This window comes from Oncorhynchus nerka, linkage group LG20, assembly GCF_034236695.1.
Source record: "Oncorhynchus nerka isolate Pitt River linkage group LG20, Oner_Uvic_2.0, whole genome shotgun sequence".
Taxonomy (NCBI): domain Eukaryota; kingdom Metazoa; phylum Chordata; class Actinopteri; order Salmoniformes; family Salmonidae; genus Oncorhynchus; species Oncorhynchus nerka.
This window is the reverse complement of record NC_088415.1, coordinates 55,108,308-55,128,294: the sequence shown is the minus strand read 5'-3', so window position 1 is coordinate 55,128,294 and position 19,987 is coordinate 55,108,308. Positions and strand designations below refer to the sequence as shown.

The window sequence follows — 19,987 nt, the reverse complement described above, 5'->3', positions numbered from 1 at the left end:
GTCCTCATCATATATATATATGGGGTCTCTTTTCCCGAGTCCTGTGCCCCCTAGTGGTGATAGTATTACAGTATCTACTGCCAGTAAAATAATTACTATGTAGGTATAGGACCCGACTCCACAATGCTACCTTTATAATGCGTTTCGTGACACAGCCTGAACTTGACTTGATATTTGTTGTTTGTTGCATGTTGAGTAAATCCTTGACTGAGTCTTGAAAATGAGAAATTAGCTTTATAAAAATCAATTTTCACACTAACCCCTCTTGCTCTACTGTATAAGGTCCTCCCGCGCTGCAAGTGGTGCTGTGCCTGGGTTTTCATACCGTCCGGCCCGTTTGTTTTTCTCTCCATTTTAGCATTACAGACTTGACGCATTAGAACATGACTGGGATTGTGACAGTCTGAACCGGTGGGTTTTCGTTCGGTCACTTCGCCATGGGTCAGGTCTAATAACAAATCCAGCCAGGTAACGCTAATGATAGGTGAACGATTGTGCATGGTGCATATTTCAGGCTCTTATCGGTGGCCATAGAATTGGCCGAGGAAATAGAGGATGATGCCCAAACGTAATATAATTATTATACGATTTTGTTTTAGTATAATGAATAAATAAATGATCGTATAGCTAGGTTACTGCAGCCTATAGTTGCCAGCACTGCACATCCATCGAGAAAAGGCCAAAAGGGGTGACTAAACCAATGCATGAATTGCCCAATTAGATGCATTCCGCACAAGATAACGACAATTGTTCATAGATTTTAAATTGCATAACGGATTTGATGCATTGCTATTGCTGAATGAAAATGTGTGTAAATTTAACCAGTCTGCTTTTTGTCAGTGCATGGTTGTGGCTATAGGGTTTGGAATATTTTCTCGGTTGAGCATTAGGGGTGTGTTGCACAAAAACTACATACATGTTTAAAAATGAAATAGTTTAGCACCAGGATTTGGAACATAATCAATATTAGCAATCTATTATGTCTCAAATTGTCCCTTTTTACCAAAATGTTATGAGCAAATTAAAGTAGGCTCTACTTTATTTACACAAATTAGGCTGCATGTAAAACATGTGGACAAAATAGCCTATTTCAAACTAGGCCACTTTATTTGGAAGGTTTGTGCAATTTCATTCAACAATTCAAATATTGGATAAATGTAGTTTGATATAGCCTGTTTTTCAGATTCTTCCAGTATTTGTATGTGTAGGCTATATAAACCTGATGAGTAGGCTATACTAATCAACATGACACCCAAGCGCAGAGGCTTTATCAAAATACATTTCTGATCTATTTATTTTAGGCTATAAGCTATTGAATTTCGATCATTTCATACATGGAAAAACTTGGAAAATGTCATGGTCATATGGGGAGAAATTCAAAAACAGAAATGCACGTCCATTATGACAAAGAAATTAACTAAACTGAATGATCGTTTTTCGTTGAAAACGCAGCAAATCAAATGGAAAAAAAAACATAACGAACAACTGCTTGATTAGAATTTTAATATGAATAGGCCGACATAAGTTCGACCTGATTTTAGTACAATTCCTTGTTTAGGCGTACAAGCCCCGGTTTCTGATTAGCTATTTCCTACTGACCATTACCTTCCAATAAATGTAATAGGTCAGTTGAAATGTAAAGTAGTCCTATACACATGCAATTAGTACAGCTCGGGACTTATTAAACTTAATTAAAATATATGACACTTTTGCTAAGAATGCTTTATGTCTAAGACTAATAGCCTACTCTAGTGACCAGGATCCAGGGACATCGCTTGGGGGCCATCATATCTATAGATCTTTAAAGGATTTTCTTTTTTGTGACGCAGTTTGCACAAATGTCCCGCTTGTGATTTTAAGGCCTATAAATGTAAATATAATAATTTTCTTCGATTTAAGGTTGTAAGAAATAAGCAGAATGTGCACACAGAGCATGGAAACTTCACTTCTATCAACCTTCAGATTTATAGCCGCGCGAGAAGCGCTGTCTTGGTCAGGTCAAGCAATACCCATCACATCCGTTCGAGCCAGTGCTATTGGCCCCGTATTCAAACGCACCCAGCACTAAATTGTCATTGACATTGTTATAGATAGGCAGATGCATCTATAATTAGATTTATTTTATGATGGGACAATTTATCAGCAAAATTATGTCCCAACAAATATTATCTTAGGGATGTAGGTGGGATTTATTTTTTACTGAATAATGTAGGGCACCAGATATCAATGTTATTTTCCAAAAAATACATCCAGCATCCCATATGTCAAATCAAATATATACAAATATGTTTAGGCTACAGAGAGAGGTGTTTTCTGTGTGTCCTTTCTAGTTGGCCCAGTGATACAGACCGTAGCTTAGATTTACCAGCAGCATGATGGACAGGCAGAGCCCTAAAAAGACAGAGGGAGGAGGAGAGAGTGAGACCAATGGGACTGCTGCTACTGTCACTGTCACCTCTAACACCAAAGCAGTTACAACGGTTGCCAACAACAACGTCGCTGCTTCAGTGGTCATCGCCATGACGACAACCGACAGCACCACGCCCCCAAGCAGTCAGGCCCCACCCACTTCTCTAGGCACCGCCCCTACAGAGAGCCAGGCGGTTCAGGTGAGAGAGGGGACAGGGAGGGCGCCAGAGGGGACAGTGTCAATGTGTGTGTGTTGAACTCCTTATAATGAAGCCACTAGTCTGGGTTTCAGTTTTAGCTAACATTTCATTACTTTCCACTCCTGTCATTTGTCAAAGAGACTGGCCTTTCGGCAATCTCGAAGTTCAATATGCAGCCGGATTTACTACAGTTGCTGATTGGTAGTTGAAAACAACACAAATATTTTTCATTACAACATTATGTGCTTGCCAATTTGGTGCAATAAGAACAACAAACAACAACATCGTTATGACCTGCTGCGATCATTCTCTTGTGAGAAGGCAGTGTCAATGAAGATCATGTTGTTCAAAGTGTCTAGAGGACTCCATAATGAGAGAGAGAAATAATGATATGGGAAATATTAGCCTACAAGATTCAATCGAGCCAAGTTTGCTTCAATTGCATCCCATTAATGAGAGAAAAGAAATGCAAACCTGCCACCTGTCGTCATTCCTCACACATATGCTGATCATCATGACTTGCTTAGGCCTATGTTTGTAAAATGTTGTCATGCTCATTTCAGTTATATTATTTGTCCCTCCTCTTTTATTAAGAGATGGAGTCCAGACAGGCTACTTTAGTAAAAACACACAAACCCTAAAAGGACCTACTTAGCAAATTGGCCAGTGTTGATTTCTTTGGTATAACATTTCTAGTGTTGATTCAGAAGTTAAATTCACTCTGTAAGAGTGAAATTAACACTCAGTGGTCTAAAATAACCCCCTAGTGTTGGTGTTAATAACCAGAGTTATTGTTTTACACTTTGGAGAGTAGAACAGCCCAACAAAACCACACCATTATTATCATATTTCCCAGAATGCACTACTGCAAGTAGATTTTTTAATAATTGTTTTTAATATCTGTGTTTTTGCATGTACATTGATTGATTAATCATATGCTACACTAAGACAAATAACATATATTTTTGTAAACTAATCAAATCAGTTAGTTAGAGTAACAGTTAGCACCTGACCCTGAAATGTTTTTTCCAGGTTAAATGGTTTAGGTAGTCTTCTTATCAACTTTCCTAACCCTGACAGTCATTCTGAATGCAGGCGGCAGGTCAAACCTTTGGATATCCTAATGATGTCTCATATTGAACTGCATATTAAATGTTGAGATTACTGAAAGGCCAGTCAATTTGGCAAATGGCAGAACTGGCAAGGGGTAGAATGTTAGATAAAAAGACATATCATTTTGCAATCCAACACAATTTGACTTTCAGGCCTGATGTGGCCTGTAAACCCGGAGTTTCCTAACATCACTGGGTTATGGTAAAACTAGGCCATCAAAGTAAGGCCTTATGATATACCGTATGTAAGGTATTGTCATAGTTGAATTTGAATGATAGCATTCACCTTGGTACTCACTTGGTGAAAGCCACAAGCCTTTATAAGGAAATAATTCAATAACCATGTCTCTCTCACAAAGTATTACAGCCATGGATGGTAAACTCTCAAATTCCCTTGAAAAGAAAAGACAAATTAGGCTTTACAGCATACAGTTTTTAAACAACACCCCAAAATGATTTACTGTATCACTACAGGTGTTCATTTCTTACACTGAGAAAGTTTAACAGCGTCAGCACTAAGCAAAGTATGTCCAGTTTACTCTAAATTAAGTGTTGTGTTTTACACTGTATGTCACAGATCCCTTCAGTACTGTTGCACATTCCATGGCACACATGGTTCCAATTCCTCACTGATTGTATTTGTAGAAATGTGCCCTTTGTTTTACCATTGGAGTGTAAATTGTTGTTCCAATGTCCGTTGGTCGTGTGAGTACCTGTGCCTTGTTGTTTTGGCTTTCGTGCCGCTTGTATTGTGCATAGATGATGACGGGTCTCGCTGCCAAATGGCTGCCAAATGTATACAGTAGGTGTCCCTATAGGTCTTACATCTATAAATTGAGGAAATGTAATTGATCATAATCATTATTTTAGAGATCCATGTTAGACGTCCCTCCTAATGAAACCCCCCTCATCCTGCTGATGTGAGCTGCTGGGCTCCAACGCTGAACAGCGCGGTTGGTCACTAACATCATGGATAAGAAAGTGAACTCGCCATTTCCAAAAAGGAGCTCAGTGGGAAATTGGGGATTCACTGCTTTGTCAAATCAAATCAAATTGTATTTGCCACATGCCCTGAATACAACAGTGAAATGCTTACTTACAAGCCCTTAACCAACAATGCAAAATAAGAATAAGAAATAAAGTAACAAATCATTAAAGAGCAGCAGTAAAATAACAATAGCGAGGCTATATAGAGGGGGTATCGGTGCAGAGTCAATGTGCGGGGGCACCAGTTAGTCGAGGTAATTGTGATAATATGTACATGAAGGTAGAGTTATTAAAGTGACTATGCATAGATAATAACAGGGTGTAAAAGGGTAGCCATTTGATTAGACATTCAGGAGTCTTATGGCTTGGGGGTAGAAGCTGTTTTAGAAGCCTCTCGGACCTAGACTTGGCGCTCCGGAAATTTTTAGGGCCTTCTTCTGACACCACCTGATATAGAGGTCCTGGATGGCAGGAAGCTTGGCCCCAGTGATGTACCCCAGTGATGGACCCTAGTGTCAACAGCACTAGGGTTTCATTAAATAGGCCTAGGCACAATACTTTTTAATTGCACATTTAATTAAACTGACACCTAGGCACTATACTTTTTAATTGCACATTTAAATAAACTGACGCATTTGTTGGCGATGTTCAAAATCAAATCAAATTGTATTTGTCACAAATGCTGAATACAATGATTTTACCGTGAAATACTTGCTTACCATCCCTTCCCAACGATGCAGAGTAAAAAAACAACGTAATAAATAGTAATGAAAGAGGAATAAAAACAAGAATGAAGATGTATACAAGGAGTACCAGATCAATGTGCAGGGGTACAAGGTATTTGTGGTAGATATGTACAGTTGAAGTCAGAAGTTTCCATACATTTAGGTAGGAGTCATTCAAACTTGTTTTTCAACCAAAACTTTTTGTTTTTTTGTTTAACAAACAGTAGTTTTGGCAAGTTGGTTAGGACATCTACTTTGTGCATGGCACAAGTAATTTTCCAACAATTGTTTACAGACAGATTATTTAACTTATAATTCACTGTATCACAATTCCAGAGGATCAGAAGTTTACATACACTAAGTTGACTGTGCCTTTAAACAGCTTGGAAAATTCCAGAAAATGATGTCATGGCTTTAGAAGCTTCTGATAGGCTAATTGACATAATTTGAGTCAATTGGAGGGGTACCTGTGGATGTATTTCAAGCCCTTACCTTCAAACTCAGTGTCTCTTTGCTTGACATCATGGGAAAATCAAAAGAAATCAGCCAAGACCTCAGAAAAATAAATGTAGACCTCCACATGTCTGGTTTATCCTTGGTAGCAATTTCCAAAAGCCTGAAGGTATCACGTTCATCTGTACAAACAATAGTACGCAAGTATAAACACCATGGGACCACACAGCCGTCATACCGCTCAGGAAGGAGACTCGTTCTGTCTCCTAGAGATGAACATACTTTGTTGCGAAAAGTGCAAATCAGAACCCAGAACATCAGCAAAGGACCTTGTGAAGATGCTGGAGGAAACGGGTACAAAAGTATCTATATCCACAGTAAAACGAGTCCTATACTGGTGCACTTCCCAAAATAGGGGCAGGAAATTAATGTGGATATATTGAAGCAACATCTCAAGACATCAGTTAAAGCTTGGTCGCAAATGGGTCTTCCAAATGGACAATGACCCCAAGCGTACTTCCAAAGTTGTGGCAAAACGGCTTAAGGACAACAAAGTCAAGGTATTGGAGTGGCCATCAAAGCCCTGACCTCAATCCCATAGAAAATTTGTGGGCAGATCTGAAAAAGCATGTTCGAGCAAGGAGGCCTACAAACCTGACTCCGTTACACAGCTTTGTCAGGAGGAGTGGGACAAACTTATTGTACTTAAGGCTTTTTGTACCCAAAACGTTTAACCCAAGTTAAAGAATTTAAAGGCAATGCTACCAAATACCAATTGAGTGGATGTAAACTTCTGACCCACTGGGAATGTGATGAAATAAGTAAAAGCTGAAATAAATCCTTCTCTCTATTATTCTGACATTTCACATTCTTAAAATAAAGTGGTGAGCCTAACTGACCTAAGACAGGGAATTTTTACTATGATTAAATGTCAGAAATTATGTTTAAATGTATTTGGCTAAGGTGTATGTAAACTTCCAACTTCAACTGTACATAAAGGCAGAGTAAAGTGACTAGGCATCAGGATAGATAATAGTAAGAGTAAGAAGACATAACAGAGTAGCAGCAGCATATGATGTGTGAATGTTTGTGTGTGTTGTGTCAGTATGCGTTTGTGTGTTATGCCTGTGTGTGTGCATACGTACTGTATGTGTGTGGGTTTTGTGTGAGTGTCAGTGTAGTGTGTGTGAGTATGTATATAATGTGTATACTGTATATAGTCTTGTGAGTGTTCATGTAGGGTCAATGCAGATAGTCGGAGTAACCATTTCATTAACTATTTGACCCACTGGAAATACCACCCACCACTGTGGCCTGTATGCTCTAGTCGGCTGGCCCTCGCTACATGTTCGTCACCAGACCCACTGGCTCTAGGTCATCTACAAGTCTATGCTAGGTAAAGCTCCGCCTTATCTCCGTTCACTGGTCACGATGGCAAAACCCACCCGTAGCACGCGCTCCAGCAGGTGGATCTCACCGATCATCCCTAAAGCCAAAACCTCATTTGGCCGCCTTTCCTTCCAGTTCTCTGCTGCCTGCGACCGGAACGAATTGCAAAAATCTCTGAAGTTGGAGACTTTTATCTCCCTCACCAACTTTCCATTAAAATGACAAGAACACATTAATGTTCAAAGAACGTTCTAATGTTTTAAAAGCATAAACACTGTTCTCAGCGTCAAACTCTCTATCCTCTCTCTTGTTAAATGTGTTCAGATGTGTTGGCCACGCCCACTCATTTGCCACACCTGATCTTAATGAGTGTTTGTTTATTTTGAAATGGGGTCTGTTTGAATAGACTAAAATTAACATCTATGGCGGAGAAAAAAATGACATTCTAGCTAGAGGTCTTCACAGGTCCAAAAAGTTGGACCAGTTCCAAACTGGACACTGGGTCTTTCCCAATCCGGACTCCATAAATGTAAGCTTAAATACACATTTTAAATATAGAGACCCGTTCCGAATGGACCCAAGCACAACTAATTCCATTCCGTATAGACCTGGTTGAATCCAGACCGGTCAGATCCGAGTGAGGGAAGCAGCAGTCATTTTTTAAACTACTTTATTAGCCGGAGCTGATAAAGCGTGAGAGGAGGGAGAGAGAGGTGCCGCTCAAGCAGGCTGGGGTGGGGCCATACTGTGAGCGAGTGACACATGGAGCAGGGAGGATTAGATATCTCCTAATTTAACCTATTGCCGCTATGATGATTTATGATTGGCCAACAACAAGCTACAAGCGCCACGCTCCATTCTCGTGAAAAGCACGAGCAGCAGCATAAATTATAACATTTCTCTCTCTATTGCAGCTGTCGCGTTCGGATCTGTACTGTTACTACCGGAAAGGTCAGTTAAAATTACACATACCCGTGACAATCCTATCAGATCCGACCCAGACGCATGACATTATTTCGAATTCTGGATCTGAACCTGCTCAGGTCTCGGGTATTCGGGTACAGGTGAATCCGTAAAGACCTCTAATGCTAGCTCCATCCTGGTGGCTCAGTGGACTAATTCCATAGACCGAGAACTGAAGGTAATACGTTAGAATCTCACTGACGCCGTGCCACGATAAAAAATAAATGTGTTTACATGATTCATGCTTAAGTAAGTGAATTTCCATGTGTCCTATCTGTGCTTCAACACTGTTAACCCAAACTAAGCTGGCAGTGTTAGTGGATGTCTTATTGAAACACATTCTCAGAACGTTATTTAATTACCTTCAAATAACATATAATTTCTATTCTCAGAACATTAATAAAACCTCCCAGGAGAACATTCTCAGAACCTCCCTGCAACCTAAAAATGTATGTTCCCAGAACAGATTTCTCAGAAATGTTAAAAAAAATATGACGTTTTACCAGTCAGAGAACGTATGGCTTCGTTCCCAGAACGAGCATTTCTGGTATCGAAGCCTGATCATGCACGTGCTGAGCTAAATCTGAGGCATTAGTTCTGGGAGCTAACATGAGTCATCGGCTCTGGTGAGTGTAGTAGTTACCATATGACTATTGTTTCTCTGCTGTCTCTCTCTCTAGGTGATCCAGCAGGCCATCCACAGCAGGCCCCAGACCATGGCAGCTCAGTACCTGCAGCAGATGTATGCGGCCCAGCAGCAACACATCATCCTGCAGACAGCTGCGCTTCAGCAGCAACAGCCTTACAGTAGCAGACAGTCCCCCTCCTTACCCTCTGCTGCCAACAGCACGGTGCCCCAGTCAACTGGTACCTCTGTAAGTTTAGCACTCTGGTATCAAGACTACCAAGACTACCAATGCCTAGTAAGACCACTGCAATTCTGTCTGTCTCCAGATCACCCTCCCAGCCTCTCCAGTAACAGGCCAGCTGATTGGTCATTCTCAGAGTTCCAGCTCCACCACAGGCACGATTACCCAGCAGGCCATGCTCCTGGGGAATTGCTCTGCTTCCTGTAACCAAGCCCAGATGTACCTTCGCACCCAGATGGTACCTACCTTCTATCTCTTGTTGTAACAGCTTTGTAGCGTATGATAAACTATCTACTTGCCCAAAGATCATGGGAAGTAAAAATAAGTAAGCATGCCAAGTTCTCTGTCTCCTTTTCCATTGATGTTTTCCGCTAACTTTTCTACTCATCTTTTCTCTTTCTTCTTTGTCTTTTCCCTTGCTTCTCTCTCTTCTCCCTCTTCTGTCACTCTCTTTTCTCTCTTCTGTCTCTGTAAGTTGATTCTGACCCCTGCGGCCACGGTGGCAGCAGTCCAGTCTGACCTGCCTTCTGTCTGCTGCAGCTCCTCTCAACTCTCCACTTCACAGGTCAGCAACCTCCACCAGGGGCAAAGGTCAAAGGTGAAAGGTTAAGCATTGCCAGGTTTTACATACCTGACAAGCTAACTATGTTGTCATCAGAGGACCGCAAACTCCTGCTGACGTTATTTATATCCCTGGAGGACAAATCATTTTTATACAAAAAATGTAAGCCTATGCACAGGTTGCTTTGGATAAAGGTATGTGGAGGTATGCGAAGTGGAGTGTATCTGACTTGACTTGGTATGTCATTACTCATTACATGATCAAGTTGCAATAACCTAAATATATATCAGGTACAGACAGTAGTGCCCCAGTATGGAACCCTGTGGGACACAACATGATATCCACATTATATTTTTTTGATATCAAGCACTTTCTAAGAGACATTGGATGTTAGATTTACGTCTATAATAATACTGCCTGTCCTCTCCTCTCTCAGGTCCACAGCCTTGCTGTGCAGGCCCATCTCCCAGGGGCTTTGGCCACTGCCCAGAGTGTCCTGTTGAAGCCATTCTCCACCCAGCCCCAGACGCTGGTCTCCTCTCTGCCCAAGATGTCCATCTGTCCCCTGAGGTCCAGTCAGCAATCTGACACCTCCACAGAAGCCTCTGGAGCTAAGCCTCGGCTGGCTGACATCACCAGGCTAACATCAGCAAACCAGCTTATCGCGCCTGGTAAGTCAGTCACCATGGCATGGTCTCATCTTTTGTGCTTTGTTGGTTCATATCAGTGTTCTTAAATAATACTGATCCTGAGGTAGGCTTTTGTTCCAGCCCAGAGGTTTACAACACACATCAATGTCTCAATCACTTTCAACTCCAGTGTTGTACATTCTGTTCCAACCTAGTGCAGGTTTAGACCACCTTCAGGTGTAATAATGTGGTTCTATTTCAGCGTCGTACACTCCTGTCCAGTCCCATGCTGTGGTCAGGCACCAGCTGCACTGTCCTCCGAGCCATAAGGGGGCACCCCACCAGCTCATCATCCAGCAGACCACAGCAGGAGCCCACCGGCAGCTGCACCCTATCGCACTGCGCCTCGCACCCCAAGACACTTCCCCCTCTCTCTTCCCTCTTACCCTCCAGCCCCTGGCCACTCCCACCCACACCACCACCACTGTCCAATCCCAGCCTGGCGATGGCCTTCCAGTCCTCTCCTCTTCCTGTGAGCTGCCCACCCCACCCCCTCCCCAGCAGACAGTGGTAGTATCCTCATCAGCCCCTCCACCTCTTCTGTGTCCCAGCCTGCTCCAGCCCCAGCTCCACCGCCAGCCCAAGCCCCCTACCCTGCGTCTTGGCCCCATCTCCCAGGCCTCTCTCCCCAGGCTGGTCCAGTCTCCACCGGCCTCCCTCCAGAGGTTGTCCCTGCGCTCAGTCCAGGCCCTGGCAGTGCAGTCCACGGGGGTTCAGGTGTCGGAGCAACTGCCTGTGGCAGAGGCACCGGTCCAGATGCCTTTTCAGAACCATCACCCCCCCCAGACGTTCCAGAATCTATCCCAGACGTTCCATAATCTCTCCCCACCCCAGACTGTAGCTGTGGACCTGAAGATGCTTCCAGCCACCCTACGCACCCAGACCCCAGAGAGGAGAGAGGAGATGAGAGAGGAGAGGACGACCCCTCCACCCACACTCTCTCCATCGGCTTGTTCAGACAGACTCTGTAAAGACATACAGCTCGCCTTTACAGAGAACTGCACAGGTACACGGCACAATAGCATTTACTTTTTTTTCATTACTTAACTTTACCGTTTGCACTATTTTTATACTAAATCGATAAAGCACACTAACATACAGTAACTGCCTCTCTTTCTTTGCTCGGCTCCATCCTCCAGGCAGGTTGGATTTCCCCTGCGTCCCTCCGCCCAGCCGCTCCGTTACCCACTCGTCTCAAGACCCCTCTTACACCAGCTGCTCCCCTCCTCCACTCCTGCCCTCGGCCGCGGTAAGAAGCCCCGGCCAATCCGCCTCAGCCACCCTACCAGGGAGCCCTGAGAGAGCTAAACCTCTCATCCTCACTCACATCATAGAGGGGTTCGTCGTCAGAGAGGCCCTGCAGCCGTTCCTCCCGATATGTCCACTGGTGGGTGTGTTAACCAAGCTCCACAGTGTACACAGGTACTGGTCTCGTTAATTGTCACCAAAGGCACTGAGGCCAGTGTCAGCTCTAGCCTTTTGGGGGACCTAAGCAAGATTTGGTTGGGGGGGGGCCCCCAACAAGCAGGCGAAAACTTGACAGTGGAGAGAAAAATGTACGTTTTAAAGTTCGACTGAGTACCGTTTTTTGGAGTCGGGCCCCCTAGTGGCCGCTTATGTCACGTATGCCTGGAGTCGGCCCTGCGACTGAGCCCAGCTAGCACATAATGTTCTGAGAACCATTTGTTTCTTAGAGCTTGGTGAGAGCGTGGTTGTCCTTTGGTTATTTTGCATGTTCTCAAATTGTTCTGAGAACGGTAAGAACATTTTCCATAAAAACCACAAGAACTTGAGTAACGTTCTAAGAATGTTATTTAAAAACTTTAGGTCTAGGCATCCCGCTAGCGGAGGGCGTGCAATTAAAATAAATAAATAATCATGAAAATTATGGATATTAAACATTTAGGTACCGTACATACAAGTGTCTTATAACAGTTAAAAGCTTAAATTCTTGTAAATCTAACTGCACTTTCGGATTTACAGTAGCCATTACAGCGAAAGCATGCCATGCGATTGTTTGAGGACGGCGTCCCACATAAAAATATTTTTCCACTGGCACAGGTTTCATAAATTCACAAATAGCAATTAAATATTCACTTAGTTTTTGAAAATCTTCCTTTGATTTGTCATCCAAAGGGTCCCAGCTATAACATGTGTCGTTTTGTTAGATCAAATCCTTCTTTACAACCCAAAAAGTCAGTTTAGTTGGCGCCATCGATTTGAGTAATCCACTCGTTCAACATGCCTCTAACTTTTTCAACAAGTCAAAATATGTTTCTATTTACTACTCAGATACACTAAAATGTAATCAAACTATATTATTTCTTACGGAAAGAAGTATATTCAATAGGAAATAGGATTATTCAATAGGAAATAGGATTTTAGCAGGTCTTCTGTCTTCATCACGCATTCATACATGAATTTACAAGAATGTGTCCCTGTACTAAAACTCATATTTCTTATTAGTTTTGGAAGTTACAAGCCTGAAACCTTGAACATAGACTGCTGACACCCTGTGGAAGCCATAGAAATATTTTTTCTGCTTCACGTCAAAGTAAAGGAACCTACGATGTCAGTAAAAAAAGAACCAGCCATGTATCTATCGTCATTTAGGATAAATCGTACAATGTCAAATTGGTGATGTTCAAAAATAGTTTTAAAAAAAATAAAAAAAACAGTTACAGATCCAGTTGCAGCGTGTTCATACAAATCTTTTTAAAGTGTGCTTCGGAGCTCTGCGAGATTTCTGTGATTTTCTGAAATAACACACACTCACTAAACCCTCCGTAAATAAGTCAGTTCTTAACATAAAGACTTAAAACTAAAAATTCTATAATTGCCTACCCCAAGGAGGATATGTGTTCACTTTCAGCTTCCTGTGTAAACCGGAAGTGCCTTAAAAAAAAAAAAAAAAAAATTTATTTCACCTTTATTTAACCAGGTAGGCTAGTTGAGAACAAGTTCTCATTTGCAACTGCGACCTGGCCAAGATAAAGCATAGCAGTGTGAACAGACAACACAGAGTTACACATGGAGTAAACAATTAACAAGTCAATAACACAGTAGAAAAAAATGGGCAGTCTATATACAATGTGTGCAAAAGGCATGAGGAGGTAGGCGAATAATACAATTTTGCAGATTAACACTGGAGTGATAAATGATCAGATGGTCATGTACAGATAGAGATATTGGTGTGCAAAAGAGCAGAAAAGTAAATAAAAAATAAAAAAAACAGTATAAAAACAGTATGGGAATGAGGTAGGTGAAAATGGGTGGGCTATTTACCAATAGACTATGTACAGCTGCAGCGATCGGTTAGCTGCTCGGATAGCTGATGTTTGAAGTTGGTGAGGGAGTGGTGTCATAGGTGCTGTTTCGAAGGGTTAAAAAGGTCAGATATTTTCAAAACTTCATATGTGTGATTAAGCAACCCCCATTAACTGTAAGTCAGTCATTTCTCCCAACAGATGTCAAAGAAAAGCTCTCTCACACACACACACACACAGCAAGGATGGAGTGACAAAGTGCGGTGCTTAGAGACACACAGAGCCTGCAATGGCATTTCCATATTCTCTAGGCTGTGCCGAGTTCAACGAGATGCCCCGCTTGACCGTAGCTCGCTCTGAGTGCAGTGACCGTGAAAAAAGTTGGCCCAAAATTAAGCCTGGCCCTAAATGTCATTTGCTTTTGGGTGACAGTGAGAGAACCGTTAGGGTGAGAAGCACAATTCGACCTCCGGTACGTTCCTGAGGTCCTCCCGATCTGTACAAGCTTAACCTTGACCGTGTGGCATTAACCCTTAACAGTTAATCAGGTTTTTTTGATCTCACAGATTACAATGACATCTCTCCCCATAGGAATACATTGCCTGCTCCTCTAAAGTCAACCTGAAGCCTATGTGGGTTCTGAATGCCTTATGAACCTGTCTTCAATGACAGTCCATCAGGACACTAAGGTCTACCTGTGTCGATTCTAAGCTTCTTGAAGCAACCGGAAGTGGTTAAAATCACCCAAATGTGTTTTTCCATACCCAACCAGCAGTTTGTGATAAATAGTGCATTCAACCCTGTGTAAATCAGTCGGTTCTTAACGTAAACACTTAAAACTCAGGATTCTGTAAAGGCATACCCCAATCAGGATATGAGTTGACTTATAGCTTCCTGTGCCAACCGGAAGTGCCTTAAATGGTGTCATAGTGGCTTTTTCGAAGGGTTAAAAAGGTCAGATCTTTTCAAAACTTCATATGTGTGATTAGGCGACCCCCATGAACTGTAAATCGGACATTTTTCCCATAAAATTTCTAAGAAAAACTAAATCGCACACACACACAGCTTGGAAGGAGGGACATATTGGGGTGCGTAGAGACAGACCGTGCCTGCAATAGGTAACTTTGTTCAAGCTAAAAAAGAACCGTCAGACCTAGAGTTCTGAAACTTTTGAAACCTGTTCTAGACCTCAGGTCGATGGTGAGTTACTTGGCTCTAGAAGGTTCTCGGACCGAGAAACAGCCTCGTACATTTGCAATGACTTAAATTCATTTTGACCATTACGAAAATAACGACATTTAGAAAAGTCTCAGACGCAAGACTAGGTGCATTGAAACCGGCTTGGCCCATAGACGGACCCCAATGTTTCTGTCCGATAGTTCATTCTAGAACCCCGTAGCAAGGCATGGAAAAAAGTGTATTTTCAGCACCAATTAGGGTCTTGCTCGGGCACTGAATGACCTATCGAGCCGAAACTCGGGATTTGGGGTCGCCTCACATAGGCCTACACATAATGTCCGAACTGGACCCACAGCTAGAACGTTGTTGTTCTGTTCTGCCCCTGAACAGGCGGTTAACCCCCTAGGCCGTCATTGAAAAATAAGAATTTGTTCTTAACTGACTTGCCTAGTTAAATAAAGGTTTAAATAAATAAATCAAAATTCTCAGAACCTCTGCAACCAACAAGTTTACATTTCCAGTGTCAGAACGTTTAAAAAATGTTCAGTTTTACAGGTCAAGAAATGTATGGCTTCATTCCCGGAACCAATGAGAAACCAAAAACATACTTTCCCACATCTTCCAAGAAACCAAATGTGCTAGCTGGGAGAGTAGCTTAGTCCCAGTCACACCTCCCTCACTGTGAGAGCACTGCATCAAGAACCAACAACCTCCCAAATACAAAATGTCCTCTTGAACAAGCAGTCTCCCACTGGTAGTTGATTAGTTACAATTATGTTCAGCCCTCTATAGTGGTATATGTTGTGTACTGTATGTGATACAGTGGTGTGTTCCTGCTTCAGATGGGCCGTTCCTCTTTGGGGGCGGACCAGCAGGCCACGCTTCCTGAAGCCCGGGAGGTGAGAACCAATGGGGATCCAACACCTGAGATGAGAACCAATAAGGATTCAGCTATAGAATTGAGAACCAATGGGGAGCGAGTGCCAGAGGAGAGCCTGATGGATGCTGAGCAGCCAGACAATGACTCAGACATGGATGATACCCCCACCCAGGACGGTCAGTTCCAGTGTGTCTGTGTGTCCGTCCATCTGTCTGTGTGTCTGTCTGTCTAACAGCGTGTCATCTCCTGCTGTACTATAGAACCTGCTGCTGAGAGCTTGGTAGATGTGCTGCAGTGTGAGTTCTGTGGGAAGAGGGGCTACGTTCACACCTTCCTCCGATCCAAACGATTCTGCTCCATGACCTGTGTCAAGAGGTGAGTCCTGTAGGGTTGCAACATTTCTGGGGTTTCCAGATATCCCAGTTGGAAGATTCCTGTAGTTCCTGGTTATTCACTCCTGATTCCAGGAACCTGTATTTCTTGAAAAATCTGAATTTTGGAACATTATTCCCGAGCCAGATTAAGCTCCTCAAGCCGACTTCTAGTCAAAAGCCATGTGTAAATGTTCTCTTCCAGGATCCAGGGGAATCTAGACACCACAACTGGGATGTTTTGAACATAATGGTGTTCTGTGGAATATCTCCCCTGAATGGCTAAACTCCAGAAACGTTTTATCTACACATCTCATCTCTCGCTCTCTCTCTCTGTCCCCTCCCCACTCCTGTCAGGTTCAATGTGAGCTGTACAAAGCGTCTGAGCGTGTTGAAGGTGGACAAGGCCAGTCGTTGGGGCCACAGGCCGATGGGCCGTAGAGGACGTCCCTCGGGGAGGGTCAACGGGGGCACCAGAGAACACTTCCTCCTCAGACAGGTCAGATGTCATAGCCTGGTCCCAGATTTAACATATCTAGCTAACTATCCTATGGTCAATGCCAATCACGACAAGACAGTTTGCAAAACGACACAAACCAGGCAACAGTAAACGTGTCGTCCTCCACGAATGATGAAGCGCCCCGCCTTAACATTTCTGTTAATAACTATAGCTCCCGTCTTAGGACAATCAATTTTGTCACTGCCGGATCTCTATGGCAAGACGCATCATTCACCCAAGTTGTCAAATTCGGGCCAGTGCTGTTTGAGATATTGCGTGTGACTAATGCACAAGTGAATGGACATACAGAGACCGTCTACAGTCCCCTCCCTAATTTCATCTTGGGGGACAACAAATCTGAAACCAGGCTAGGTCAATCCGACAGAATTGATATTAACAACTTTGCAATTCTCTGGTCTACTTACAGTATGAAACCCCAAACTGTTATCACTCAGAATATTCCATAGGTAAATGTCTAATTGTAGTCATGTTGGTTTTTCCACTGCAGGTGCAGGGGCCGTACGGCTCTGAAGAGACCCAGAGAACATTGAGGGGGGAAGAGGAGGCTGAGGATGAGCCCCCTGTCCCCATGATCACCAGGCTGCGCCGGCAGGAAGAGAGGGAGAGGGTGCAGGAGAGAGAGGGGGAGCAGGGAAGACAGAGGAAAGACGCATTCATATCCTCTGGTGAACAGACCACAGGAGGACAAGAATGTAGTGACAATCCAACACAGTGGAGCGTGGGTCAAGTCTGCTCCTACATCAACTCTCTACCAGGTATCATGAATATGTCCTACCATGGGACTTAAAGCTGCTGTAACCAATACTGTAATGGATGTAAACTCAGCAAAAAAAAGAAACGTCCTCTCACTGTCAACTGTGTTTATTTTCAGCAAACTTAACATGTGTAAATATTTGTATGAACATAAGATTCAATAACTTAGACATAAACTGAACTAGTTCCACAGACATGTGACTAACAGAAATGGAATAATGTGTCCCTGAACAAAGGGGGGTCAAAATCAAAAGTAACAGTCAGTATCTGGTGAGGCCACCAGCTGCATTAAGTACTGCAGTACATCTCCTCCTCATGGACTGCACCAGATTTGACAGTTCTTGCTGTGAAATGTTACCCCACTCTTCCACCAAGGCACCTGCAAGTTCCCGGACATTTCTGGGCGGAATGGCCCTAGCCCTCACCCTCCGATCCAACAGGTCACAGACGTGCTCAATGGGATTGAGAGCCGAGCTCTTCGCTGGCCATGGCAGAACACTGACATTCCTGTCTTGCAGGAAATCATGCACAGAATGAGCAGTATGGCTGGTGGCATTGTCATGCTGGAGGGTCATGTCAGGATGAGCCTGCAGGAAGGGTACCACATGAGCGAAGAGGATGTCTTCCCTGTAACGCACAGCGTTGAGATTGCCTGCAACGACACCAAGCTCAGTCCGATGATGCTGTGACATACCACCCCAGACCCTCCAAATCGATCTCGCTCCAGAGTACAGGACTCTGTGTAACGCTCATTTCTTTGACTTTAAACGCAAATCTGACCATCACCCCGGTGAGACAAAACTGCAACTCCTCAGTGAAGAGCACTTTTTGCCAGTCCTGTTTGATCCAGCGACGGTGAAATTGTGCCCATAGGCGACGTTGTTGCCTGTGATGTCTGGTGAGGACCTGCCTTACAACAGGCCTTACAAGCCCTCAGTCCAGCCTCTCTCAGCCTATTGCGGACAGTCTGAGCGTTCCTGGTGTATCTCGGGCAGTTTTTGTTGCCATCCTGTACCTGTCCCGCAGGTGTGATGTTCGGATGTACCGATCCTGTGCAGGTGTTGTTACACGTGGTCTGCCACTTCGAGGACGGACAGCTGATCGTCCTATCTCCCTGTAGCGCTGTCTTAGGCGTCTCACAGTACGGACATTGCAATGTATTGCCCTGGCCACATCTGCAGTCCTCATGCCTCCTTGCAGCGTGCCTAAGGCACGTTCACGCATATGAGCAGGGACCCTGGGCATCTTTCTTTTGGTGTTTTTCAGAGTCAGTAGAAAGGCCTCTTTAGTGTCCTAAATTCTCATAACTGTGACCTTAATTGCCTACCATCTGTAAGCTGTTAGTGTCTTAACTACCGTTCCACAGGTGCATGTTAATTAATTGTTTATGGTTCATTGAACAAGCATGGGAAACATCGGGAAACAGTGTTTAAACCCTTTACAATGAAGATCTGTGAAGTTATTTGGATTTTTACAAATTATCTCTGAAAGATAGGGTCCTGAAAAAGGGGCGTTTCTTTTTTTGCTGAGTTTATATACAGTATATCTTATACAATATCACGGGCCAGTAGTGTTTCCTGCTCAGGCCACATCTCCTGGCCCTAAACTCCTATCTTTCCACCTTCCTGTTCCTCTCCCCCCACTCTCTTCATTCTCCCACCTCTCTCTCCACCCTTTTCCTCCTTTAGGTGGGCGGGACATATCAGAGGAGTTCCGTTCCCACGAGATTGACGGCCAGGCCCTCCTATTGCTGACAGAGGACCACCTGATGACAGCGATGAACATCAAACTAGGACCCGCCCTCAAACTCTGTGCCCACATCAACTCTCTGAAGGAACCATGAGCACAGGACAGGGCCCATCTGGTCAAAAATAGGGTACTATAATAGGAGATAGTGCCATTTGGGATGCGAACGGGAGGAGCACCCTTAGACTTAGAGGATATGAGATTCTAAGAAATGACACACAAACAAATATACTTGCTCTCTACCTTTTTAACTCTTTGAGAAGCAGCGAGTTAACTGTTCATCTGGGTGTCAGTCATCATTCCACACATTAACAACCATCTATCATCGTAGTGATCGTAGCAATAAGGCTCAAGGTGGCCTTTTTTCTGTGTTACATTGTAAGTACTGTACATGCTGTTTAAACTTAAGTTTAAAGAATTGTATTTAAATGTTTTCAAAATGTTAATCTCTGAAGACCGTTTTCCAAGCCTGAGAGGAGTTGGCATTTAACAATGACTCAGTGTGTGCCCCAATGGCACCCTATTCCTTTTATAGTGCGCTACTTTTGACCAGGACCCATAAGGCTCTGGTCAAAAGTAGTGGACTATATAGAGAATAGGGTGCCATTTGGGATGTATTCAGATTGACTGAAGTTGCATATGAGGAAATCCACTTCCAACCCGTGCAGCATAGCAACTGCAGAGCAACCAGGAAGTGCCTTGTGAATTCCAAGGTTGAGACATTAGATCAAGTAACATGTTTATTATTGCTATAATAAATACACCAAAATATGTATATAAACACATGTAAAGTGTTGGTCCCATGTTTCATGAGCTGAAATAAAAGATCCATGAAATGTTCCATTCACACACAAAGCTTATCTCTCATTCTGTGTACTAATTTGTTTTCATCCCTGTTAGTGAGCATTTCTCCT

General features: G+C 43.3%; 1 protein-coding gene across 7 annotated transcripts; it reads left to right on the top strand.

Moving 5' to 3' along the window:
- Nucleotides 1–369: 369 nt before the first annotated feature.
- phc3 (polyhomeotic homolog 3 (Drosophila)) lies at nt 370–19,928 on the top strand. Of its 7 annotated transcripts, XM_065005611.1 has the most exons (14): nt 8,027–8,226; nt 8,319–8,416; nt 8,631–8,687; nt 8,919–9,113; nt 9,193–9,345; nt 9,583–9,705; nt 10,106–10,340; nt 10,561–11,364; nt 11,498–11,745; nt 15,646–15,859; nt 15,944–16,058; nt 16,412–16,553; nt 17,062–17,329; nt 19,016–19,928. In XM_065005611.1, exons 4-14 carry the CDS (start codon nt 8,955–8,957, stop codon nt 19,168–19,170), a joined length of 2,616 nt encoding a protein of 871 aa, XP_064861683.1. In that variant the 5' UTR covers nt 8,027–8,226; nt 8,319–8,416; nt 8,631–8,687; nt 8,919–8,954; the 3' UTR covers nt 19,171–19,928. The 7 variants fall into 7 exon arrangements, with proteins under 7 accessions (XP_029479006.1, XP_029479007.1, XP_029479005.1 ...); XM_029623146.2 differs by lacking the exons at nt 8,027–8,226; nt 8,319–8,416; nt 8,631–8,687 and adding exons at nt 370–468; nt 2,331–2,609 and having other exon boundaries at nt 9,583–9,672; XM_029623147.2 differs by lacking the exons at nt 8,027–8,226; nt 8,319–8,416; nt 8,631–8,687 and adding exons at nt 370–468; nt 2,331–2,609 and having other exon boundaries at nt 11,498–11,607.
- The last annotated feature ends 59 nt before the right edge of the window (nt 19,929–19,987 follow it).

Coding starts and splice junctions, on each gene's coding strand:
- phc3 (XM_029623145.2), top strand. CDS start 2,373: ATGATGGACAGGCAGAGCCCTAAAAAGACAGAGGGAGGAGGAGAGAGT. Junction 10,341..10,560: donor AAACCAGCTTATCGCGCCTG/GTAAGTCAGTCA, acceptor GTTCTATTTCAG/CGTCGTACACTCCTGTCCAG. Junction 16,059..16,411: donor TCCATGACCTGTGTCAAGAG/GTGAGTCCTGTA, acceptor CACTCCTGTCAG/GTTCAATGTGAGCTGTACAA.